Source organism: Oryzias latipes, chromosome 5, assembly GCF_002234675.1.
Source record: "Oryzias latipes chromosome 5, ASM223467v1".
Lineage (NCBI taxonomy): Eukaryota > Metazoa > Chordata > Actinopteri > Beloniformes > Adrianichthyidae > Oryzias > Oryzias latipes.
Window position 1 is genome coordinate 29,290,536 of NC_019863.2, and position 24,218 is coordinate 29,314,753.

The 24,218-nt window shown below is 39.0% G+C and overlaps 5 protein-coding genes across 7 annotated transcripts; 2 read left to right on the top strand and 3 right to left on the bottom strand.

Annotated features, from left to right (window-relative positions):
* The first annotated feature begins 119 nt into the window (after window positions 1-119).
* Window positions 120-5,718, top strand: LOC105354147 (protein FAM107B-like). Of its 2 annotated transcripts, none has more exons than XM_011475547.2 (6): window positions 120-2,117; window positions 2,213-2,286; window positions 2,988-3,021; window positions 3,189-3,345; window positions 3,732-3,876; window positions 3,989-5,718. In XM_011475547.2, the coding sequence occupies exons 2-6, from the start codon at window positions 2,263-2,265 to the stop codon at window positions 4,085-4,087; spliced, it is 459 nt and encodes a 152-aa protein (XP_011473849.1). In that variant the 5' UTR covers window positions 120-2,117; window positions 2,213-2,262; the 3' UTR covers window positions 4,088-5,718. The 2 variants fall into 2 exon arrangements, with proteins under 2 accessions (XP_011473849.1, XP_020559205.1); XM_020703546.1 differs by having other exon boundaries at window positions 120-2,105.
* Window positions 4,394-8,775, bottom strand: b3galt6 (beta-1,3-galactosyltransferase 6). Of its 2 annotated transcripts, XM_011475295.3 has the most exons (2): window positions 8,435-8,775; window positions 4,394-7,140 (listed from the first exon to the last, which is right to left on the bottom strand). In XM_011475295.3, the coding sequence occupies exon 2, from the start codon at window positions 7,128-7,130 to the stop codon at window positions 6,111-6,113; it is 1,020 nt and encodes a 339-aa protein (XP_011473597.1). In that variant the 5' UTR covers window positions 7,131-7,140; window positions 8,435-8,775; the 3' UTR covers window positions 4,394-6,110. The 2 variants fall into 2 exon arrangements, with proteins under 2 accessions (XP_011473597.1, NP_001098252.1); NM_001104782.1 differs by lacking the exon at window positions 8,435-8,775 and having other exon boundaries at window positions 6,086-7,136.
* A 159-nt stretch (window positions 8,776-8,934) lies between these two features.
* LOC101171485 (dnaJ homolog subfamily C member 16) lies at window positions 8,935-17,033 on the top strand. Its single transcript, XM_011475549.3, has 15 exons — window positions 8,935-9,328; window positions 9,495-9,561; window positions 9,645-9,790; window positions 10,662-10,837; window positions 12,306-12,490; window positions 12,587-12,691; window positions 12,813-12,971; window positions 13,060-13,190; window positions 13,335-13,512; window positions 13,597-13,779; window positions 13,872-13,948; window positions 14,116-14,196; window positions 14,345-14,440; window positions 15,463-15,633; window positions 15,718-17,033. The coding sequence occupies exons 1-15, from the start codon at window positions 9,141-9,143 to the stop codon at window positions 16,199-16,201; spliced, it is 2,427 nt and encodes an 808-aa protein (XP_011473851.1). The 5' UTR covers window positions 8,935-9,140; the 3' UTR covers window positions 16,202-17,033.
* On the bottom strand, window positions 16,996-19,866 carry cda (cytidine deaminase). Its single transcript, XM_004069280.4, has 4 exons — window positions 19,607-19,866; window positions 18,706-18,817; window positions 17,767-17,824; window positions 16,996-17,591 (listed from the first exon to the last, which is right to left on the bottom strand). Exons 1-4 carry the CDS (start codon window positions 19,863-19,865, stop codon window positions 17,451-17,453), a joined length of 570 nt encoding a protein of 189 aa, XP_004069328.3. The 5' UTR covers window position 19,866; the 3' UTR covers window positions 16,996-17,450.
* A 446-nt stretch (window positions 19,867-20,312) lies between these two features.
* On the bottom strand, window positions 20,313-23,767 carry LOC101162676 (trypsin-like). The gene is made up of 5 exons (XM_004069165.4): window positions 23,702-23,767; window positions 23,413-23,563; window positions 22,514-22,655; window positions 21,358-21,624; window positions 20,313-20,514 (listed from the first exon to the last, which is right to left on the bottom strand). Exons 1-5 carry the CDS (start codon window positions 23,760-23,762, stop codon window positions 20,362-20,364), a joined length of 774 nt encoding a protein of 257 aa, XP_004069213.1. The 5' UTR covers window positions 23,763-23,767; the 3' UTR covers window positions 20,313-20,361.
* Between the last annotated feature and the right edge of the window lie 451 nt (window positions 23,768-24,218).

Genomic DNA, 24,218 nt, shown 5'->3' on the forward strand with positions numbered 1-24,218 from the left:
TCATTCTTCTTCTTCTACGTTTGCTGTGGTGACGTTGAAATTACTGCCACCTAGTGGAGGATTTGGTCACAGCTTTCACATCCATAGCAAAAAAGTTTTTAAATTACAATCTAACTGAAGATAAAACATACCTGTTTCTCGATGTATGCATATTTTCATAAGAAGAAAAATAGTATTAATATATACTTTAAAAGTAATAAATCCACACTACATTTCTAAATAAAAATCTACAGTTGAGAGATTCCATTTCTTTTAAAGCTTTATTTATCCAAGCAAGACAGATTAAGGGTGAAAAAAATCGTATTTTCAAAACTTTGGCTTGGCAAAGAAATTAGAAAGAAGAAAAAGAGAAAGAGAAATAAAAGGAGTTACAACAGATACAGAAAAAAATCAAAATAAAGCAGCAATAACAGACAATCACTAAAATAATTAAACAAGTAATTTCATTAGAATCATATCAGTTGGTTACAGCAACATTTTTCTTTAAAACAATCATTAAGATTCTATTTTTGCTTTTCAATGAGGCCCAGGTGTGGAAGTCAGGAAAATCATTGACGTCATTATGTTAGGATTAAGAGTCACTTTTTGAAATGTGAGCATCACCCGAAGAAAGCTGTTTACTGCTTTTGTTTACATTAAATGTTCCTCCATCGCCTTTTTCTTTCAAAACCCATAACTGGTGAAGCTACAAAGATCAACAGAAATTAAAAAAAAGGTACACTTGTGTAGTTTTTTTCTTTTGAAATGTTTCTTTTCTTTCTACAGTTCTCAGTTTTTGAATTTAGTTCTTAGTTAAATTTGTAACCCCTTGATGTAAAAATTACAGTGAAATTCCAACCATATTAATAGTATTCTACTGTTTTCCTTTTTTACAGTCTGTAAACTGTAAATTCCTACATTAGTTATTAATTTTGTGCATAATTTTGTTGATAACGAATGAATTTAAGCAACAAAACGACCCGAAGAGCCGCCAGGGAGCTCAGAGAGCCGGTTCTAGCCCCGCCCTCTTAAGTCAGAATGACTTGTTTTGCATTTGAGGAGGAGAAAGAAACTGGAGGCATAAATAGTTCTTTGTGTTTTTGGAAGAATTGGAAGTTATGAATATTGATTGAATGTCTTTAACCAGGTTCATAGGGCTAGAGCTCATTGCTTTGAAAATAAAGTTAAATGAAAGACAAGAGGATCTGCGGTTTTTCGCTTCAGAATTTGTGGAGTGGATAAAAAGTAAGGTAAAGTAACGAGTAGTAAATTACTTTTTAAAATAAGTAATTGTCTCTTTCCGCTGCGAGTCTGTCCGCCAGTCACAACGCTTCAATTCAGTTCCAATAACAGAAGAAGATGGTTCTGGGAGACTTCTCATCTCAGTGTTGGACTCGCATCCATGAGTGACAAGCAGAGAAGAGACCCGCCCCGCCTTGAATGAATGAAACGGCTCTTAAAAACAAAAATAAGGAAGAAAAAAAAATTACTCATTAACAGCTGACCTGCACTCGGTTTGGCTAAGATTTTATTCATTACTTGTTGCTCATCTCTGTGGCTTAACTTGGATTTCTACTATTCTACAGCAGATGGAGGCTGCATCTATGAACTATAGAGACACAAATGACAGGTGTGGCATTTTGGCTTTGCTGCAGTTTTGCACCTGGATGCAGCTTTGACAGTTACAATGAGAAGGACAAAGATTAAAGAGAGCTTCCACCCAGCGTTCAGTGAGCCGGCACTAATATGCAGCTGAGCCACCTCCACTGGATTTTAATTTCTGCAGCAACCTGACATGTCTGTTGGTCCAAATAAATGCACTTTCAGCCTGATGTAAAGCCTGACATGCCTCATTGACTATAGTATTGGAAAACACAAGAAAAGAAAATGCGTTTGAATTTCTTAGAAGATACATTTTTTAAAATAGTAATAAGATTTGTGGTTTTCTTTGCATAAGTATGTTTAAAAATGTTCTTTTTCGTCAAGATGTGCTAAAAAAAATCCAACTTGTTTTCAGGGCAGTGTTCTGCAGACCTTTGTCCTACGTGTGTCATTCAAATCCCAGCATGTGCTGAAGCTCTTATGATGCTCACACAACAGAAGATTCTCATCTGAGGCCAACAAAGGTGGAACAAAAGGTTTCAAGACTCATAAGGAGATTTGATCACAGGCCAGTGCAGAGCACCTGTTCTGATCTGCTTCAGTGTAACCCAAGTGTCCTCTGCTTCTGCAGGAATACGCTGCTGCTGCTGCTGCACGCTGCAGAACCGCAGGTTTTCATCAATGCGTCTGTATCACAGCTCACCGGTAAGCCTCTGTGATTTATCAGAACTATTTGAGTTTATTGTTAAACCTGCTGACTATCAAAAAATGTCTTTAAAGAATGAGTGAGAACTTCTTTTCTTTGCAACTTTCAAAATTCTATTCCAGTTTCCATGAAGATTAAACAACAAATGGAAAATCAATTTTCATTAAGGCTAAATGTAAGATGATAAAAGAAATATGTCTATGAAGGTTTAAAGGTTGTCATCTGGACTTGTTTTTTTTAAAGTTGAGGACGTTTCACCTCTTATCCAAAAGGCTTTTTCAATTTTGGATTAGAGGTGAAACGTCCTCAACTTTAAAAAAAACAAGTCCAGATGACAACCTTTAAACCTACTACTATGATGATTAAAGAACAGCAAAACAGCATTAAATTCAAGCTAAAAGTTTTAAGCATGCATTTATTTATTTTTTTAAGTTTTATACTAATCGGTTCATGAATTTTGTATTTCGTAATGACCACAATATTTTTTTCTCCTCAAATTGTATGCACCTTTGTTTAGAAAGTCCACCTGCATGAATACACTGAAGAAAATGATTACCAAAAATATCATAAAAATGTTCCAATTTGTTTAAACATATACATGTATTTTTTACTCATTTTGGCTTTTTTGTTTATAAAAATGGATGAGATGCTGCAAAAAATGTTTTGTGCAGACGAAAAGTTAAAATTCCTTTTATTCCAGGTGTCTGAAAATATGGGCCTCAGAAACAAAAAAGGTAAAAATAGATGTACACCTCACTTTTATTTGAACAATTCATATAATAATGCTCTTTTTGAATGAAAATCCATAAAAAAAGCATGCAAAAACAGATTATTTTGAAGAGTATGTAGCTGCAGGTGAAGACGTGCTCCATAAAAAATATGTTGCATTTCTTCCTGTCAGACAGACATCTCTGCTGGATGATCACACCTCACCAGGTGATTGAAACCCAGCAACAGGAGGAGGATGACCTCATCCGACCACGAAAGCTGATAAATCCCATCCTGGCCTCTGCTCAGCGCCGAGCTCTTCATCAAGAGCTGCTGTTCTGTTGGAGGCGGTGAGAAAACATTCAGCTTTGCATCTGTTCTGCCACCAAACATCATTCTAAGAGTTACAATTGACTGATGTAGATTTTGTTTTCTTTTTGGAACAATTGCAATTTATTTTCTACTTTTTAAATACATTTTTATTCTATTTTACTTAATTTGATAGGAAAGTGGTGACAGTTCTCCAGATCTCCTTTTTGGTTGCCCTCCAGGAGTCAGCGAATCCTCTTAGCTTTTATCAGTCCAGCTGACACTGATGAGCAGGTGGTGTTTACGCTGACTGTGTCAAGGGTTCAATTCCCTCCTAAAACACCACTGCTGCTCTAGCAGAAAAATCTCTACTTGCTGTTTATCCTTAAAACCAGAGATCCTCAGCCTAACTCTGCTGCATCCACAGAGGCGCGCTGCCGCGAAGGAAGCCGGAGCTGCAGCGCGTGATGGAGCACAGGAAAAGGGAGCAGCTCAGAAAAAGGGAGCAGGCTCTGCGTCCACCCTCTGACCTCCAAGTGAAACTGCACAGAAGGCAGCAGAGAATACAGTTCGTAAGCATCAGCAATAGAAAACGACCTCGGAAACACAAGCATCATTTGAGTGTTGTACGCGGTGAGATTTTCTGGAAACGGTGATCCAACAGTGATGCTTCTTGTCTTTCAGTTGGAGATGGAGGAAAAGAGAAGGACGGAACGTCAAAAGAACCTCCCAGAGTTTGTTCGTGTGAGACAAACCCTGAAACATATACAAAAGGTCAAATAACAGCCAGATAAAATGACCAAAAATAAATGATTTGTCACAAAAAATCCAATTTACAAATCTGTTTGTGATTATGGACTAAGCTAAGCTCAAATATACGTGAGCCTACCTTCTTGTTTCTTTTTTTTTAAATAAAAAGCATTTACTTTGAAAACTTCCTGTGATTTTTGGACATCCAACCGATGTCTGAACAGCTTCTCAGCTTTTTTTCTCAAGACTTCACCTAAGCGTTGCTTCCTCTCACAGCATGTGTGCGTTCAGATGAGCCAGACCTTTCCAAAATGTTAACACAAAAGACAGCATACAATGTTACAGTTCACATTTTTAATAAAACATCCAGGGTGGCTCATCGGGTATGAGACAAACACACAAATACAGGAAAATAGCTTTTGGACAAAATGCTCTCTCTGTAAAAACCAGTGAGATCTGGAGCAGTTTTTCCAATATCCATGAAGGAAACTCACACTCACAGCCCTGCAACCCTTTTATCTTCCTAGAAATGTACTGTTTTCTAATTAAAAGTTATTATTTCCATGTGGTATTATGTGTGTATTTCCCTGCCTTTAGACTAGCAGTATTGCTATAATAACACATATTTGCATTAGTTATTTCAATACGCATCCTTTATTTTGCACCGTCTGTATCGTCATGTCTGTATCAATCCTGCAGAAACTGCTGTTCAGAAGAGGAAACCTGAGCGTTCCTCTATTTTGAGTTCCAAAATATTTCTGTTGTCAAAACCTTTGCACAGTTTTCAAATATTTGCAACACGGAAATCACAACGCTAGAGTTAGAGAAATGCGTCTTAAAAACAACGTATGAAAAAATACCTTAATGTGGAGCAAAAAAAAAGAACAAAGAAAATAATTCCACGAGCATCCAAACCTGAACTCCACCAAACATGAGGACCACCCATTGACTGTATAAGAGAACTGGACTGAGTGCCTGTGATCATGTCACCCATAGAAAATGCCTTACTCCAGCAAAATGTAGCCAAATTAGTTGCCATTTTTCAGCCATACGGACGCTTTTAATGAGGCATGTTTGGTCTGTTTTTAACTTGAATGACTTGTGATAAAGTTATGAAATGTGCGGGGGGGGGGGAAGGATTAATCACAACATGTTAAAAAAATCCAGAAGATTAAGAATATTTGTTCTGACAAATACAATAATAACTGTTTAGTTCTCAATAGAAGTCTATGGGATTTTGGCTTCTTGGAACCAGCCTGTTTGGAACACGGGGGGAGGAGTCACTCAGTCCATGTCTCATATACAGACAATGGGACCATTGCACTGGAGCAGCAGGGTTCCTGCAGCAGCGTTGTAAACAGAACAGATGGAACTAAATGCATTTAATGCATTTGCACCAAAAAACAAAAACCTCTCAAATCAATCCGGCATAACATAAAAAAACAAACTTTTGTCAGCAGTCAACTTTAGGAAACAAGCAGCAGATGCTGTAATCATGTCGATACTCAATACCAACCGGCTGTAGAATAAGTTACAAATAAATAAAGTACGCTTTAGCAAAAACAGACACCATGGTAGGATATGAATCTCCTAATTCCCTGTACTACAAATTTCACTGAATTACAACACAAAACTACAAGTAGTGTTTGAAAAAAGAAACGATAGCATGAGCAGCTGAAGCACAGAGGGGAAAGACGAAGGTCAAAGGTGTGCACCGATTCCAAGAGAAAGGTCAGAGGAGCCAAAAGGGAATCGGGATGTGGTGGGTTTCAACCAAAACGTTTTTTTTTAACCATGTAGTTGGTTTCTGCACATTAGTCGGGGTTTAGAAGGTAAAAAGAAACTAGTCAAAGCTGCTCTAGTTTCTATTTTAAATGTGGGTGTTATGGGGAAAAACAACAGGCCTTGTTACCTCTGTGCTTGACAAAGACGTTTGCCTCAACAGTTCTGCTAAAGGTCTAGTACCAGTTCCACAACAGTTTGAAAGAAAGGACATAATCCTGACATGGCAAGTATATTCTTCAAAGCAGATCATTTGACTCTAATGAAATAAGCGTTATGGAATTCCATCCTTTCTTTGGCAGCACTGAGAGGGCGGCACGCTCCAGTCGTACACGTAGGACAGTCTCAGCTTGACCTCCTCCTTGCAGAGCCTGCCCTCCCGCTGCAGAGTCTGGTGCTTTTCCAGCATGTCCTCCAAACTCTGCTTATGTGTCACTAAGTATTTGTTGTTGCAACCACGCGACTTGTACTCCGTGTCAAAGCGCGGGTCGTGCGTCCGCCGGACATCCACAGGCGCCAACCAGGCACCCAGCGACACATCCTCGCTTTGCCACATCTTTAAGTAGCCTGCGTTGAGATGCACAAAACGGACCAGGTCGGCTGAGAGAATGTAACCGCCGCCGAGTGCGTACGGAAGGTAATAGTCACAGAGCTCCCAGGCACCTTCACGCCACTTCCCAGCCGTCTTTACGCGGCCTCTTCCAGAAAAGAAGCCCCAGTACAGCTTGCTGGGCTCTTTGCTCTTCAGCTCTTCTTTCAGGAGATCCAAGCGAGCAAATGTGTCGTCGTCCGCTTTGAAGACAAACTTGAAGTCCACGTTCTGGTCCAGCCAGGAGTACATGTGCAGCAGCTTGAGTGTTAAGTTCTCATATGAGTCTCGCAGATCAGGCAGCAGGAGCAAGTCTTTGTGGCGGCCTTGTTCTGTGTTTAGGTTTTGAAGGTCGTCGCTCAAAAGGCCTTGAGTCCCGACCACGAACAAAGCCAGAACATCAGAGTCCCGCTTGGCGAGCCAGGTGCTGCGGATGATACTCCTGCGTTCTGTGTACTTAGGTCCCGTTGTGATGAGCACCACAAGAAAAGCAGACAAGGCTTTGGAAGTGGAAAGGGGGTTGTGCGACTCCGGACGGAACTTCAATGCGTTGGTGTTGGGGGCCAAACCCGGAGGGGCGGGATGATCCTGCTTCAGGGTTTCTGAGGTGCATTTGGCCAAGAAAACCAGGACGACGGCAAAACTGCATACGGAGCCGATGACCAGAGCCGTTTTATGGCGACATATGAGGCGGAACAGATTCATGTTGATAAGCCTGAGAATTAAAAACAGAGGGGACCGTTTAAGACAATCAGGGCAAAGAATCCGTTTGCTCACCACAGATTTCAGAAAGCACGAAGAACATTTAACTGTCATGTTTGCAGAATACTTGCTTCAACACCAACAGTCATTTGAAGTGATATTGGGAGAATCATGGGGTTTTTTTTACCCTCAGAAGTCTTTGATTTCACCGCTACGTTTGCCAATCACATTGGTAGTTAACGATGACATAAGAATGACGTATAGTATATATTCAAAATTGAAGGTTTCAAAAAGGTTTTCAGTTTTGAAATTAGTGGTTAAAAACAAACAAGTGTTGTGAGACCTTATTGTTAAATTAAATTAAAAGATTTTAGGGGAGTTTTGCCTGTTTTTTTAGTCATTTTTCATATTAAGTTGACCTTGTTTAGGCTTATTTTTTTAGATTTATGCGTTTTTTATAATGTTAGTACACTTTTGATCTTTGTTATATATATTAAAAAACAGTGTGATTTCCATTTTTGCAGTTAAAAAAATTACTACTAGGAATTTAGTTTTTGTACAGTTTTAGATTTATTGGGGATTTATTGTGTAATATAAAGAAACAAATAACCATTAAATAAAGAACACGGGGTTGTCACAAACAGATTGTCAGAAATAAGCAGTTTAAATGGTAAATTATTAGAGGAAATTGAAAAGTAGTAAAAAATGCTCCTAAAGGCCCAGGATTACCAGGGCTTAAATTCATGGAGGTAATCTCAATGAGACATTAAAAAAATAATAACAATAATAATAATAAGGCACAAAAAAAGAAAAGACATAAAGATAATTTTAAAAAAGAAATATTCTCCGAGGTAATGTTGTCGTGAAAATTCAGATTTTCACCATCATGATGGAAAGACATGTAAAAGATAAATAGAGAGTTGGGTCCAAAATTTATTTTTAAACATATTAATTATAGTAAACATGCTTATCTGTATTTTATTTAACATTTAGAAATATTTAAATATCTTAAATATATACTAATATAAAACAAAAAAAATCTAATCAAAATTGATTTTGGAATAGAAATAAAATTTCAAAAAGCTTAGTCAACTTTTTATGACAGCCAGCTCTAAACAGGCAGGTATAAATCGCAAAGCATCATGGTAAATGGCATCACTTTTGAGCATTTTTGTACAATTTTTTTTTTCAGATTTGTAGTATCACTGCTCCTTTGAATGTCGGAACAAATGAGTTTAAATAAACTGCGCTGCTTAATAAAATAACGTTGCATTTTTGATGATAATGAGTATGTTGTAATCAGTTACCTTTAGACTTTAAAGCGAGACTGTCCCTTCAGTGATGCGACCAGGCAGCAGCCGGAGAGAGCTAGCGATAGCTACCGAGATGTCCACATCTGCGCAGTTCGGACGACCGCTCCGGCGAAGGCGACCGGGCGCGGACGGTGCATATTGGGCAGCAATGGAGATGGAGAGTAATGCGTTTTAAAGACACGGAGGGGGGAAAACGGGTTACTGGCAGTTTGTTCGGTGATCTGGTGTCAAAGTACTCATGTTCTGTTACTGTTGCTGTGATTCCAACCCCGCTCGGAGTGGAAGTGACGAAACGGAAGCGGAAATGAATGAGGGTTACAATCACACAAATAGTTAAGAAATGCTAAATACGTTTTACAAGCTTGAAAATGAAAAAATATATTATTTTATTTAATAAAATTTAATTATCTTATATTTTAGTTTTTATTTATTTAGTTTCGCAGAGTTTGTCAAATTCAGACAGTAAAATTTGAAATTATTTTATTTTGAAGAAGAAAAAGAAAGACCGGAAATGTGGCTTAACGAATGCCCATCATTTGGAAAGACGATATTAAATTCACCGCAGTCCTGTAAAATGCAGCATTTTACACGAACAATCAAAACCTTAACATAGCGGACCATGTAAGGGCTTTGCTTATCATATAAACGTTTGACAAAATCGCACATTTCTGCGAAGTGCGACGCGGGAAAGTGGCAAAGAATGACGGGCTGGAGCACCGGCCGAGTTCCTTGGAAATGTCATGTCGTGGTGGCCATCTTTCTGCTGCTGTTGACTGTAGATGTCGTAAAGGCAACTTCTGAATATGACCCGTATAAAATACTAGGTGTCAGCAGGAGCGCCGGTCAAGCAGAGATCAAACGGGCCTACAAAAAGCTTGTCAGAGAATGGTGAGTCCGAAACCCCAGTGAATCAATGGGTTAGGAATCCATTATATGCCTAAACTTCCTCTTGCTTTCCAATTCACAGCTTAAAGTGGCGTTTAAAATAATAATAATGATAATAATAATAATATTACTTTTCTTTATGATGTCTGATGCAGTGTTTGTCCCTTAGGCACCCAGATAAGAACAAGGACCCAAAAGCTGAAGACATGTTCATCAAGATTTCCAAGTCCTATGAGGTGGAGAAGTATTTCCCAACCTAACAGCCTGTATCTTCTTTTTTACAAAGCCAAAGAACGTCTATCATTTCTTTTTTTCTCAGATTCTGTCCAATGAAGAACGAAGAGCCAACTTTGACCGCTACGGGCAGATGGATGAAAACCAGCCCTTTGGCCAGTCGCAGCATCAGGGTTTCCATGGTTTCCACAGGAGTTTCTATTTTGATGAGTCCTTTTTCCATTTTCCCAGGTGTGCTGGTTGTTTTGCCCAGATTCATTTTTGGTTGTGGAAGGAACCAGGAAGAGAGAAAAAGTAAAATAAACTTTGTTAGGGCTGCACAACTTAAGGAAAACTTGAGATGGTGATCAATAATGAACGATGGTACGGTGGCCCTGACGTCCAAATCACTAGATGATCACAAGAACAATTAAAAAAGCAAAAAAATATTAATAAAACAGCTTTAGATTTTAGAAAACAACATTTCAGAATCCAAATCAAAAAGGAAAAATTACAGACATTAAAATAAAATAAGTTTTGGATGACCCAATCAGCGACGTCCCATAGTAGCTACCTTTTCCGGTTTCTTATTGGGTTTCATTTTTTAACATTTCATTTGATGTGATTTGCACTTCAGGCCCATTGATTGGACTTTCTAAACAAAATAGCAAAACAAAAAACAGAAATACATAATTTCCATTTCACTGCAACAGTTTTGTTTAAATGAAAGTCAACATAACTTAAATTACACTCCAAACGACCCGGCTGGGAAATCTAGCATTAAAGGGCTCCATCGGGTCAGGTGACGACTTAAAGGGGTCCCTCCGATTGGTCCAATGGGTAAAGGACTATATTTGATTTGTTAAATACGTCAAGCTGCTATGAAATTATTTTGTGTAAACATTTAAGGGAACCATTAATCACAGTTTCATTATGCCTATGATGTCTGATCATCTCACCTGAGAAAACTTCATTTTTGTAAATTCCTGTCCTGCTTATCTGGACTTATGTCTTTGTTTTTATTTTGCAGCAGTTAAAGGTTTTGAACTGCTCTCTCAGGGCATTTTTTTGTTTTGGACTTACCCTGACAAGTGTCCTCCGTCTTCCCTCGTCTGTTTCTCAGGTCTAGAGATTTTGCAGATAGCAAGTACATGCTTCACCATGCGCAGTTTAACAGTGAAATCCTGCCTGACAGCTACAAGAGGCCGTACTTGATTAAAGTGACGTCTGACTGGTGCTTTGCTTGCATTCACATTGAGCCCGTTTGGAAAGAGGCCGTGCAGGAGCTGGAACCTCTGGGTAAGACCAGTATTTTAAAATGTTCATGCCTCCACACTGTCAGGGAAACACCCGGCTTTCCTGAAATATTCTAAACATGAAAATAAATTCTCCTTTTTTTTTTTTTTTTTGTCATAGATGAGATTTAAAAAAAAGGGGGAGTTTTTTTACAAAAACTGGGCGTTCTTACTGTTGATTGTAACTGCTGGGTTTAGTCGGAACGATTATTAAAACGTCTGCTGAAACTGTAAAAATGTAGCCAGCTGTTAATCAGTGAGTGCTGCAACTTCTGTAAATGTGCTGAAATAGAGGTTTATCTTCAAAATAATTCATTACTTCAGGACTAGAGCGTGCCTTTACCTTTACGATGAGCGTAGAGACGATTACCTGTACTTGTTCATTTATATTTACCTGCACGCTTGTTCTTGTTATTTTGTGTGATTATTTCAACTAAACCTGCAATACTGTCGTTTTTTTTTTTTAAATATACGAAGGAACGAGCGTCTGTTCACTGACAAACTTTCTGGGAAGTCCTGAAATGGAGAGTTGGAAAATACACAAGAAAACACTGTGGGCGGGGCTTTATCTCCATCTGTTAGAGTAGCAATATAGAAAAGCAAACCTAAACAATAAGTATTCAGCCAACTTTAGAGTACTATCTGTTTTTTTTGAGTTTGATTTACTTTAATAAACATTCAAATCTAAAATGTAGTGTTTTATGATGCCGGTTTCTTATTTATACTTCAGCTAATGATGCTCCGCTCTCTTCAGGAGCACTGTAAACTGATAATGTGCCACTTTAACTGTTGTTGCAAAGAACTGTGGGAAGGAATTTTTCAAATATTTAACAAAGGATGATCGGTGGTTGTGTACAAGTTTCCTCTCTACTCCCCGGTTTGTTCACTATTTTTTTGGAGGTGTCTAAATCTACAATTCCTAAATCCAACGCCCCGGAAATTTCCCAGAAGTCTCAGCAAATAAAAATCAGTGTGCATCAATGCTCATTAGATTGGAAAATATAGGCCGCAATGCATTGTGAGGAATAATTCATCCATTTTTTTTCATCATTAGAACACAATGATGGATTTGGGTTTGGAAATGGTTTATTTCAAGCAATCAAAGCAAGAATAATGCACAAAACAATAAAATCAACAGTGTTTTACATCCATACAAAGACGTATCAAACTTAGGATTAATAAATAGTTTTTGTGCAATGTTGAAATTTATTAGGTTTTTGCTTTGGCAAATGGCATATTTGGCATGATTTGAGGGGTTAGAATAGTGAGGGACCGAGCCCACCATCAAATATTTCTGAGGTTAAGTCGGTGTGCTCGCTGGGAGTTAACTGTTAGCAGATTTTGTACGACATGACTTGTTCACATAGTGCTCTATTTGCATTTGGAGATTTACCTTGATGTAAAAATGGTTTGATTGTCGTGACTGCAGAGATTCGCTGCTTAACTGCCTGTTCTGATCGTCACTCGTGCAGGTGTGGGCATTGGTGTTGTGGACCTGGGCTACGAGCGCCGCCTGGCTAACCAGCTGGGAGCTTACCGCACTCCCTCCATCATCGGGCTGGTGAACGGCAGAGTCACCTTCTTCCACCAGGTCGTGGTACAAGAACACCTGCGACAGTTTGTGGAAGATCTGCTGCCTCAGAAACTGGTGGAAAAGGTAGCCGTGCCACATCCACACGCTGCCACTGATTCCAGGAGAGTCGTTTCAAAACTGCTTCTGTCATCGTTAACATGAAAAGCTGTCTTTTTCCAGGTCAACGATGACAACTACCTAGCTTTTCTTGAAAGCTGGCACGCAGAAAACAAGCCGGGTCTTCTCTTATTTGACAGAGTCTCTGATGTTCCACTTCTTTACAAGGTAAATGCGCCTTTTGGATTGTTAAAATTCTGCCGTTCGATAACAAGAGAAACAGCACATAAAACATTTTAAGTGTGCTGCAATTGTCATTCTCTTCTTTCTTATGGTTCTATATTTTCAGTTAACAGCGTTCTCCTTCAGAGATTATATGCGGTTTGGGTATGTGGAGCAGGGCGGCACGCACATCACTCAGCTCCTGCAGCAGTTCAACATTAACACCTTCGCTCCCAGCATGCTGCTCTTCAAGGAGGACACCCAGAAGCCTGCTGACATCATCCAGGTACATCCTCCTTCACGCTGTTACCCGGAGAGTGACGTCTTCTCACACAGACAGGCGTTTAACCAGCCTCCACCCCTCTTACCATCAGGCCAGAGGGATGAAGCGACAGATCATGAACGAGTTTGTCTCCAACAACAAGTTCCTGCAGGTCCCACGGCTGGTCAGTCAGCAGCTTTTCGATGAGCTCTGTCCCGTCAAGCAATTCCACCGGAGGAGGAAGTAAGAACATTTGATCAAACAAATACATTTGTAAAAAACAAAAACAAATGAAAGGAAGCCGGAGATGCTCAGCTAGAACTACAGCTTTAGCGGCAGTGAATGGAAAGCACAAACGCTGATGTCATCGCTGTCAATGTTTTGCAGATATTGTGTTCTGCTCATCACTGGAGAGGATGACGCTTTCCTTCCAGGCAATAAGGCCTTTCTGGACTTTGCTTCGGCCTACAAAAAAGACGTCCTGCGGTTTGCTTATGTTTATCAGCGCAAGCAGCAGCCTCTTTGTCAGGCGCTCCTGCAGAACCAGGCTGCCGTTTCACCCCAGGTCAGGATGATGGGACAATAAAAACATTGGACCCACAAAATGATGCATTAACTCTTGAAAGGGTCCGTCATGACTCCCTGGCAGGTGGTGATTCTGGAGAGGAGAAGCCAGGCTGGCAGAGTCCTGTTCCGCTCTGTGAGTGGAGGCTGGAACGGCAGCGAGGAGGACAAACACCGCCTCCACGAACAGCTGGAGCTTCTTCAGAGAGACCCCTCCTACCTGACGACAGACGCCACCTTGCCTGAGCTCAACAATGAGATGGCGCCTGTAAGTCCCAGCAGACTGGCTCTCATCTCATCCTGGAGGTCACCAGACCTGCTGGGATGTTTATTTATTCAAATGTTCTTTCACCTCCCCAGATCTTCATTGTTCAGTGGCTGAGTGCAGTTTTTGACTACATTCTTCAGATATACGATGGTCTTCTCTACTCAAACTGGTAAGCCTCAGTCTGATCCTTCTGCAGAAAAGTTCATATTTACTATAGTACTACGTTCATTGGATTAATTTACTTTACTAGAGTTAGACCTCCGTAAAATGCATGATTTACGTGGTGCCTGAATTATTGTTTAAAATTTTCATTGACTGATTTCTTTCAATCTTAAGGCGAGAGATGATGCCCATTCTGTCCTTGATCTTCTCAGCACTCTTCATTCTGTTTGGCACAGTCATCATTCAAGCTTTCAGGTAAGAGAAGCACCAAGTTTCCTTAGCCGAAACACAAAAATCCCGTCTGATAAGTTTGGACGTAAGAAATCCTGTTCTGGACTGACAATTAAGTGCTTCTGTGTTTCTTAAGATGTGATTGTTTTTTTTTTGTTTTTTACATTTTCAGTGAGCCAGGTGAGAGCAAACCACAAAACCCAAAGCAGAAGGAGTCTCCCACCACCCAAAATGAGGAAAATCCTTCAAGCAGAGCAAGCACCTCTAGGTGAGGCAGCACTGTGGAAAACGTCGAAGAAACGCGGCCTCCACCAGCTATTATGACTGTGTTTTCTCAAGCTGCGTTCACACCAAGCATGATTCTCATGGCGCCCGGTTTCAGTAGGTCAACGTACTGAGAGGTCCTGTGGTGCGTTTTGAGCATCAGTGGATGGCGTGGCGCTCTGGCGTGTTTCTAGAGATGCAATGTTTCCTGAGTTCAAATATCTGAACTTTGCCGAAAAATTTGCGTTGCATCAACCAATCAGAAACTCAGCTTTGGCCCGTGTTGATAATGTTAATCAGTGGGTGGAGCCCAAAACCAACATGGAGGAGAATCTGATTGTTCTCCTCCTGAACTTTTAAGATATTTTTCTTATTTGAATAGAGACTGCAATAAAAAGGTCTTCTAACTGGATTCTTACTTTCACTTGTTCCTTCATTGGACTAATACGGGACAGCAAGTCCTCAAACTGGGTTACAGAGACACAGAAGTAGTGCTGAAAGCGGCCGTCGTTCAGACGCTGCTCCTGCAGTCGATGGTGAAGCTCACTGTTCTGGAAGAGCCTCTGAATGATCTCATGAACCCAGACATGGAGATGTGTTTGCCGATGCTTTTGTGCAGCTCCTCACATGCTGTTGATGCTTCCATGTGCCGATGAGGCTGAGAACTTTACAACGTAGCTCCTCCCACCTGCACGCGGCTGGAGCGTCAGATTCATAAATACGTTTTTGGATAAGCGTCGAGAAGCAAATTTGACGCGCCTCAAAAGCACAGGTGGCGAATTTGACACGCAAATTGCATTTGGGGCAAAATTATCCTTAGATAGTCATTGAGATACTACACAAAAATGAGGACGATCTTGAACCCCAGATTCTACTTCTAATGCTGATTTAATATATATTTTTTGTTACGCATTTCAGTTTCTATAACTCTAGGAGACATTGAAGATCTTTCACACAAACCCAAGGATTCACAGAAAGTATGTTTGCTGAAACCTCCGCTTGTGTTCTTTCTGTTGGTGAACAAAGCCGCCCTCCTAAGAAGGACTTTGTGGAAGTGACTGAGCTCACAGATGTGACGTACACCAGCAACCTGGTCAAACTGAAGCCGGGTCACATCAATGTTGTGCTGGTGCTCACCAATGCCTCCAAGAACACTTTGCTCAGGAAATTTGCCAAAGAGGTTTTCTCTTTTTCAGGGTAAGTCTGAGCTCAGTTTTCATAACCTATTGTTTTTTTGTTTTTGTTTTTTCAAATTGAATCCCAACTGTCTTCTACCTGCAGCTCTCAGACGCTTCACTTCTCCTTTCTGAACGCTGATAAGCATCGCCACTGGATGGCGTCGCTGCTTCGCTCGGCTTGCTTTAATCATCAAAGTGAGAGCCACTCGGACGATGAAGATTCTCCAGACTGTGCTGGCTACGTCCTGGCCCTCAACGGTCACAAGAAGTACTTTTGCCTCTTCAGACCCGTCTTCACCGGGGACAACCACAGTGGCTCTTCCTCTGAGACTTCCTTTTCCTCGGACAGCCGGAGACCGTCCAGGTCCAGGTCCAGGTCTAGCTCTCACTCTCGTTCCCGGTCCCATTCCAGGGAGGATGGGGCCAAGAAAGGCTACGGTAGGGCCACCAGCATCGAAGTTCACCACAAGCTTGACCGGCTGGGACTCTGGATGGAGAGACTGATGGAGGGAACCTTACCCAGAATCCAGGTGCCTGTTTGGCCAACATTAGATGAAGCAGCTAACACTAATGCCTCAGCAAGCTGAGAATGAAGGGAGAAAAGTTTCACTTCACGGTTTTACCTCCTGAAAAGCAAAAAAAACAAAAACTGCAAATTGATCTTTTTGGTTTCTCCTCAGTGCTTATGTTTGTAACTGTAGATGAACACAGAGCTGCTGAACCCGATGTTTGTTGTGAAACGCAAATTCAAAACCAAATTTTTCCCAACAATCTATGGCATCCATATGCAGCACAGCTGAGTCCAGCGTGGCGTCGTTTACATCTACTTCAGAGTTTTGTGTGCTGACATCTCTGTTGTCTCTGCATTCACTGGCAGCACTTTTTTTTTGAAACACACCCTTTGAAAACACAATTCTAGAGTTGAAGGTTTATTTTTTTTGAATCGATGATCTTTGAATGCAGATTTAGATGAATCTGTTTTTTTTGGTGCATCTTTCAACGGCTGAATTAATCTTTAGTTTAACTTTTCAGCAGTAGAGAAATTGAAAGCACTATTTGCATTCTGTCATTTTAACAAAATGCTTGGCGTCTAAAAATGAGCTTTAAAAAATGGTAGAATTCAGTGTCATTTTAGGAACAGAAACTAAAAATGCCCTGACTAAACATTAAACTGAAGTGAATGTTAATGCATGGAGGTTATTGACCTCGGACTCAAAGAAAATTAGGTACATTTTTGCTTGTTTCACTGTTGCCTCACTCTTCTTCTCTCAGAATGATTTGCTGCTCACAAAATCCCATTTGAAGAACCTTTATGGACAACTACTATCTTTGTTGGAACTTGAATTAAATCTAAGTGCAACTAAATGTACAAGTCAAGAAATGCTTTTTAAAACTGTTTATTTATTAAAAGATTCAAACCTAATCTTCCTTTATGGTTTATTGTAGCATATTCTCATGCATTTAAAGTGGAAGCTTTAATAACATTTTCATTAAATATATTCTGGAAATAATTTAAACAGGAAAGACAGTTTGCAGGAAATGAACCACGCAGAGAACAGATAAATCAACGTAAAACATGAACTGTGCGTAATTATTGTTCTGTTTACATGAAATTCATTAGTAATTTGTGCGTCAATTACATAATTTTAACGTGATAAATGCCGTACACGCCATATAAATGTTGTACATGCGTGAAAAGTCTGGTAGACATACACGGAACGGTCGTGGAAAGACACAAATTTCTGTTATTAATTTAAACATGAATGAAAATTTGCTGCAACGTTTAAAACTGTTGGTAAATATTGACTTTTTGAACGCAGGTTTTTTGGAAACCATTTAGTACTCATTGGGAGTGTGAGGTATTTTCTTCTTGGACAAGTCTTCAGGGCCAAAAGAAAAGGGCAGCAGCTCCTCCACAGTCATCTTTCTGTGAGATCCGTCAGGGTGGGAGAGGTAAACATCCCAGTCCGTCCCAAACTGGAAAAAAACACAAGTAAATGTGACTCAGGAATATCTTCTTGTTCAGATGCTTCAATGTGTTTGTCAAGCTGAAGCAAATGTTTGCATTTTTTTTTTTTAAAGAATGTTTGGATCTTTTGGACGTGTTGAAGGTACAGAGCCTTCAGAATGAAGCAATATGACCCAACAGTACCTCTCTCATGAACTGTCTGCAGCCTCCACATGGGAAAACGAAGTGATCCCTCACGTCACTGCAGCAGGAAACACGAAAGCGAAGCAACTTCATAAAAAATGTCCTCAAAGCAAGTCAAAAATATAGAATTCAAGATGTTTTTCCTTGTTATAAGTGAAGAAATCTGCCAATGGAACTAAAAGAATTTGTCTTTGTGAGATTTTTTTTTAAAATAATTAGTAATATATTACACCCCTTTAAGAGTAAGTGAAATCTTGAAATCACCTATAAACACTCATATTCAGGTATACTGCTCTGGTAGTTGGTAATATGTCTTAAAATAGCCATCTTTTGATCAAAAAATAGTTTAAATTGTTATCATAGGTACATTTATTCACTTTTGCCTGCACTACAACACCACAGCTATTCTTATTTCTAAACTGCAATCATTTCAAGAGTATAATTACACATTTTAAGATAAATGTGTCGACAAATTATAATTTTGTAATTGTTTCATTTAAAAATTTTGTCCTGTTGTTGCTAAATGCATTTGTTCCACGCTATAAGTCAAATAAAACCGTCCAGTGTCTTTAAACCCTTCATTCCTAGACCATTCATCATCACAAAAACATAAACAACATATTTTAAATCAGTATTTTTGCTTAAAATAAAATGTTTTCAAGATCAAATGACGCAACAAGATATAACACAAGCTATTCCATCCTACACTTAGTTTTGTTTTATATGAAGTGTAAAAAGAGATGTTTTTGTAGAGAAATCATGCTTTGACTTTTTATTACTATACGAGCATTTGCTTCAACAGAAATGGTCACATCGCTAAGATAATTTGTTAAGGTGTGCTGAAGTGCAAAAAGAAACACAAAGAAGTTTGTAAAGTGGGCGAAAGATGCTGGTGTCTGATGGAGTGAATTTTCAAAAATGGCGGTTTCATTTTTTCACCTGGCGACTGCAATCGCCTTGAAGTTCCTGTGTCCTTCTGACACCGCCTTTGCCATGGCATTTCGCTCAGCGCACATTCCCAGGTTGTAGCATGCATTCTCCACATTGCAGCCTGTCAGAGACACGGGACAAAACAGAGTGACCAAATGCATATGTCCCAAAGAAAAAGGGGTCCTTTTCTCTGTAAAGAGGCTGCCTATTGATTTTTTTTTTCTATAGCTTAATCAAATAGTCAGTGAGCCTTTGGACCTCCAGCAGCCTTTCAAGGTTTTGTCAAGCCTTTTCATGTGTGCAGGGATTTTGACACAAAAGGAGAAAACTTTCGCTCGGACAAAAGTTGCAATTGAAACAGATTTTCATGAAGAACTTGAATCCAAAAAATTCAAATTTGGAATCTGAAAATTGCGCCATGTGGTGTTGTAATGACCAATTAGAAATGTGAACCTTCACTCTGGAGTCCAGTCATTTCCCCTGTCAGCTAATCATTAACATTGTGTGACAACTTCAATGTCAGATTGAAGTTTTATTTTTTTTCTTCTCCTAAGTTTTTCCCAAAAAGATTTGAGTCGCTATTATTTGCTTCTTCTTACACAGAGCTGAAAATGTTGCAAAAAGTACTACACTTGAAGTTTATTTTATGAAGTATACCATGTATGTGTACTTCAGACTAAATTGGTATTGTTTAAAATGTACAATAGTACATAAAAATGTAAGCTTCAAGTACCTCACCGTAGTATAGACTAAGCAAACTTGTAGTACATGTATATACTTTTTGCTGAGGGTCACCAAGCAGCCGTGAAAGCCGGATGATTCTTTGATCATCAGTTTAATCTGGTTTAGGTTTTGTTTGGCATCACAGGACATGAAATGACTGAATCAGAGAGGATGAGGTGCGACTCACCTGTGAAGACACGGTTGTCGATGGTGAGGAGAGCAGCTCCCACTCTGAACTGGCTGTAAGGACAGTACGCTTTCTTCTTCGCCTCCTGAGACTGAAAAATCAGTCTTTGAACTGTTTCTGGGGACAGGTCTCTGGAGCCTTCATCCTGGATCTTTGTGATCTTCTGTCCAGACTTGACCTCCTCCATGCTTGATGTTTGTGAGGTTGGCTTTGAGGCTGTGTGTGATACCTCTGCACTGAGTGGGTGAATGATTGTCATGCAGTTCAGCTTTAAATGTGATTTGGGCAGAGGCACGACGCCTGATCTCAGCCAATCATTTGTCAGGCCGTTAGCTGTGCTGCAGGATGAGAACGTTTTTTTCCTGTAGTTTGAAGCAGGTTTGACCCTAAATGGAATGACTTCTTTGCGTCAGGATGGATCAAAAGATGCAAAATCCGAAGGTTTAGTCTGACAAAATATGTCTCTTTATTTTCAGGATTAAAGAAAAATGTAGGTAGCAGACAGAAAAACATCAGGAGGTGAAACTTTTTAAAGTTTCAAACATCTATATAATCTAGTTTATTGATCATTTTAAAGGACCTTTAAAAGAAATATGAGGATTTTTAGAATCTAAAATAAGATACTTTTGCAGATTTAAGACAAGTTTTGAAGATTGAAGATAAATTATCTAGTAAGTTCAGGAATACAAAGTGAAAGAAAAAAACCTTTTGGGACAGTTGAAATTTTATTCAGTACTTTCTTGTGGTTTGAGGAGTTATGGGCTGCTCTGGATGACCTGGTCAATCCAGATGAGGTAGTTTCTGACCTTGGTGTAAACACCAGGGTAGGACGCATAGCCACAGCCGATGCCCCAAGAGACAATGCCTTCAAATTTACCGTTGCAGACAAGTGGGCCTCCTGAATCCCCCTGCAGAGATGTTATAATATTGGATCAAATCAAATCTAACTTTGTTTATAAAAGCACGTTTCATACTCATGTAGCACAAAGGAGCTTCACATGAAAAAACAAAAAAAAAATGAAAAGGAATAAAATACTTACAGGTGTAAACATAAATAAATAAACCTTAATTGGCAAAATTTGCTAAATCTCTAAAGTTGATAAAATTGCAAAAGAATTTAAAAAAGATCCATTCAAATAAGTAACAAAACAACAAAAGGATTCACCAAATAAATTAAACATAAAATAATTGTATTGCTAAATTCCCGTTAAAAGCCAGATTAAAACTCGAGTCATCCTCTAAACACATGAGCAGTCTGTGTGGTCCTGAGGCTCTCTGGGAAACCGTTCCACAGGCGGGGTTCATAGAAACTCGCCATAAGTTATGGTTCTCAATGGAATGTCCGATTCCTTTGAGTATGTTAACACAGCAGAGGTTTCTCCTTCCAAACTCACTGGTTTCCATGCACAGCTTCAATCAATTTAGCTAATTGGACAAAATAAAACAAATTGGTTGATTAAAAAGTATTATTTTTTCGTGTGATAGGAATACACACATTTGTTTTGGTATTTAAAAGTGTGTGTGTCGCATTGTGTTGTACATTTGTCAAGCGAACAAAAACCACTTTTATTTCAATGCCTGTGCTTTTGCTCCTGAAAGTGTTTTTCAGTTCAGGAAGTTCTTAAATTGATCTTTGTGATGCATTCTATAAATAGATCTATACGTGTTAAAGTGAATGATTTGGTGAAATCAGCTGGAGTGAGAGCCAAATGGCATCCTCCAGGTAGAGCGTAGCAGATGTTGAAGCTCACCTGACAGGAGTCCTTCCCTCCATCCAGAGAACCTGCACAGATCATGTTGCTTGTGATCATGAAGGAGTAGTAGTAGTAGAAGCTCCAGCAGTTGGAGAAGTAATCCACACTGACAGACATCAGTTCAGAGGAGAGGCTCTGACTGTAGAGGCCCGTCACCCCCCAGCCGCTGACGGTGCACTGGGAAAAGTTTTCCACAGGAGGTGCGTTCTTCTCTGGGAGGGGGGCCGGCTCCACCATGTCGCTGATGTTTGCTGGACGGTCCAGCTGAAGCACAGAGAACACATTTTCATACATCTTCTGTAGTGAAGTGGAAGCAATTGTTCCTTATGATGCTTCATAATGATGCGGTTTTTATTTAGGCCTTTGGTAAGTACAGAAAGTAATTCCTTTAATTTCACATTTTTCCTTTTCTTTATATTTACTTAAACTCTTTTTTTAAATGCATTTTGGGAATTGAGGATTGTTTCAGACAACTGGCAGTTATTCACATTTGTTTTAGGTTTATATAGATTTTAAATGTAGTCTTTTATTTTGAAAGGCACTTCCCGTCTTTGACATTGTTTTTTAGCAATTGGTCTGAAGAGCTAAAAATATTGTTCTAGTTTTTGCATAAAATTAATTAAATTTAATAAATGTATGTAATTTAAATTCTGTTTACACGCAGAAAACAATTTTGCCTTTTAATTTCTACGGATATAAAATGAGTTTTTGTTTAAAAACACAAAGCATTTCAAGAGAAAATGTGTTTGTTTCTTTTATTTTTCCATCCATCCATTTTCTTAACCCGCTGTGTCCCTTTCAGGGTCACTGGGCTGCCAGAGGCTGGCCTGACAAATTATTTTGTTTATTTCAAACGTTACATAAATCAAATACATTCACTGAAAACAATAGACATTCAATTATTCTATCCTTTTTAATTTAGGAAGAAAAAAGTCTTAATTTGACAGAACTTGGATCTTATATAACCAAGGTATATCTTTTAAAAGAACAAGTTTCTTACCAACTGTTCACTTAAATTTTTGAGTTTTGAATAGGATTGAAGTAATGTTTTGTTTGATCCGAATCAATAGTGATATGCACAGCTTACACTGACGCACAAAACGTTGTTCCAGTCAAACGCGAATAAGGTAAATATTAGAATGTATTTGCTTACCTTAAGCAGCATGATGTCATTGTCAAGTATCCAGTAATTGTATTGGTAATGTTTGATGATCAATGAGACACTAAATATCTGCTCAGATCCCTCCACCTTATTAAGGTTGTGTTCCCCCAGAACCACTTTTATCATGTAGTTCCTACAAAAACACAGAAAAACACACAAAATCGAACTTTCTGGAGTCACTTAAAGAGCTACTGTAATAATAATGATCATAATAATAAACAAAATGCATGCAATGTTTTCAGTGGATCTGTTTGTGTCGGTTTTAACACTGTATTTTAATGCAGTATATATTCTTTGTTAGTAAAAAGCACATCAGAAAAAAATGTGTTTTGTTAAAAGTATTGACCACGTTATATAGATCAGGTGAAAGCCTTTATGTCTTAAATAGAAAAAATACAATTGCAGATGACAAAACCTTCACACAGCACACTATATGTTTTTATTTACTAAAAAAGATTAATAAAAAGGAAAAGAATGAGGAAAAATTCAAGTTTTTTTAATACAGTTAAACTCACCTCAAACATATTTATTTTAATTGAATTTTAAAAATCTTTTTTGTCATTTTGGACAAATTAAGATATCCAATAGATTAAATGCTTCAAAATGTTTGCTTTTTTTAAATTATATTTACATGGATGAACTTGAAATTACCCCCCTACCAAGAAGCAGCAGCAATACTTATGTGTGTTTTGAATTCAATCAAAATGAAGTGCGACACAAATTCACAGGCTGTTTGCCTTAAACTTTGACGCATTTTATTCATCTGTAAAGAAGATGCTTGTCATTCAGAAATATTTCTCCAAAGTTGACAGTTATTTATTTATTTTTGCTTATTATTGACGTAAGTGAGAAACTGTGGATGCTGCAGCCATGAAGGTGCGATCACTTACGGTCTCCAGCAGTGGGCAGCAGATGCCACCCACTGGGGGTGTATCAGGGTTCCTCCACAGAAGTGGGAGTCTCTGTAAAGCAGCGAGGCCTGGTACTTGAGGGAATGAGGCTGTACTACTGTACCCCCGATGATCCTGCCTCCATGTATGCCTGAAATCCAAAGACAATTCTCATTCAAGAATGGCTCTCTGTGGAACAAAAGCAGCTTTCATTTTTTATTGACTGACTCACAACATACATATATAATATACATATATATATATTATGCAGTCTGCAAGTGTTCCTCACCTGTCAGAATAACACTAAGCAGGATGAGCAGAAAGTGGTGACAGGAGGGAGCCAGCTTCATCTTATTTTGTGCTTTATTGTTTTTTTCTGGTGTAAATACTTCTTATGTAAATTTGTACAGCGATTCATCTTAATTTCTTTCCTTGGTCTTAACTGTGACTCTGAGAGCTTTGCACTAGAATTTCAATATATTTCAATGTAAGTTGATGCAAACATGGTAAAAAAAAAACCTCGACCCTTGTTTGTTGATTTTTCTAGTAAGAATCAACCGATTGGGTAAAACTAGCTGACAGGTGTCACACCTGACACTGCTTATTCTGTTTCACTGCAATCACTTGTGAGTAGGAGCTCCTTCTCAGTAAAACAGATCGAGATACATCTTTGTAGATGGGAGTCCTACAGCAACACAAAAGGTGGAAGGTGTTCACGTTTAAATCTCATGTGATCTATGAAAACCAAGCCTGGTCTACCCTGTGCCGCAGGGCCCAAAGGATCAGTTGTGGCATCGCAGAAACCG

What these genes read in the sequence shown, in the direction of transcription:
- LOC105354147 (XM_011475547.2), top strand. Translation starts at nt 2,263, where the DNA reads ATGCGTCTGTATCACAGCTCACCG. An exon ending in GTCTGTATCACAGCTCACCG is followed by an intron (nt 2,287 to 2,987) that starts GTAAGCCTCTGT and finishes CTTTTATTCCAG; the next exon opens with GTGTCTGAAAATATGGGCCT. An exon ending in GGGCCTCAGAAACAAAAAAG is followed by an intron (nt 3,022 to 3,188) that starts GTAAAAATAGAT and finishes TCTTCCTGTCAG; the next exon opens with ACAGACATCTCTGCTGGATG.
- LOC101162676 (XM_004069165.4), bottom strand. Translation starts at nt 23,762, where the DNA reads ATGAAGCTGGCTCCCTCCTGTCACCACTTTCTGCTCATCCTGCTTAGT. An exon ending in GCTTAGTGTTATTCTGACAG is followed by an intron (nt 23,564 to 23,701) that starts GTGAGGAACACT and finishes TTTGGATTTCAG; the next exon opens with GCATACATGGAGGCAGGATC. An exon ending in GCTGCCCACTGCTGGAGACC is followed by an intron (nt 22,656 to 23,412) that starts GTAAGTGATCGC and finishes GTGTTTTTGTAG; the next exon opens with GAACTACATGATAAAAGTGG.
- LOC101171485 (XM_011475549.3), top strand. Translation starts at nt 9,141, where the DNA reads ATGACGGGCTGGAGCACCGGCCGAGTTCCTTGGAAATGTCATGTCGTG. An exon ending in CTCAGAAACTGGTGGAAAAG is followed by an intron (nt 12,491 to 12,586) that starts GTAGCCGTGCCA and finishes GTCTTTTTCCAG; the next exon opens with GTCAACGATGACAACTACCT. An exon ending in GAGGTTTTCTCTTTTTCAGG is followed by an intron (nt 15,634 to 15,717) that starts GTAAGTCTGAGC and finishes TTCTACCTGCAG; the next exon opens with CTCTCAGACGCTTCACTTCT.
- cda (XM_004069280.4), bottom strand. Translation starts at nt 19,865, where the DNA reads ATGACAATCATTCACCCACTCAGTGCAGAGGTATCACACACAGCCTCA. An exon ending in CGACAACCGTGTCTTCACAG is followed by an intron (nt 18,818 to 19,606) that starts GTGAGTCGCACC and finishes TGTCTCTGACAG; the next exon opens with GCTGCAATGTGGAGAATGCA. An exon ending in GCAGACAGTTCATGAGAGAG is followed by an intron (nt 17,592 to 17,766) that starts GTACTGTTGGGT and finishes GTTTTTTTCCAG; the next exon opens with TTTGGGACGGACTGGGATGT.
- b3galt6 (XM_011475295.3), bottom strand. Translation starts at nt 7,130, where the DNA reads ATGAATCTGTTCCGCCTCATATGTCGCCATAAAACGGCTCTGGTCATC.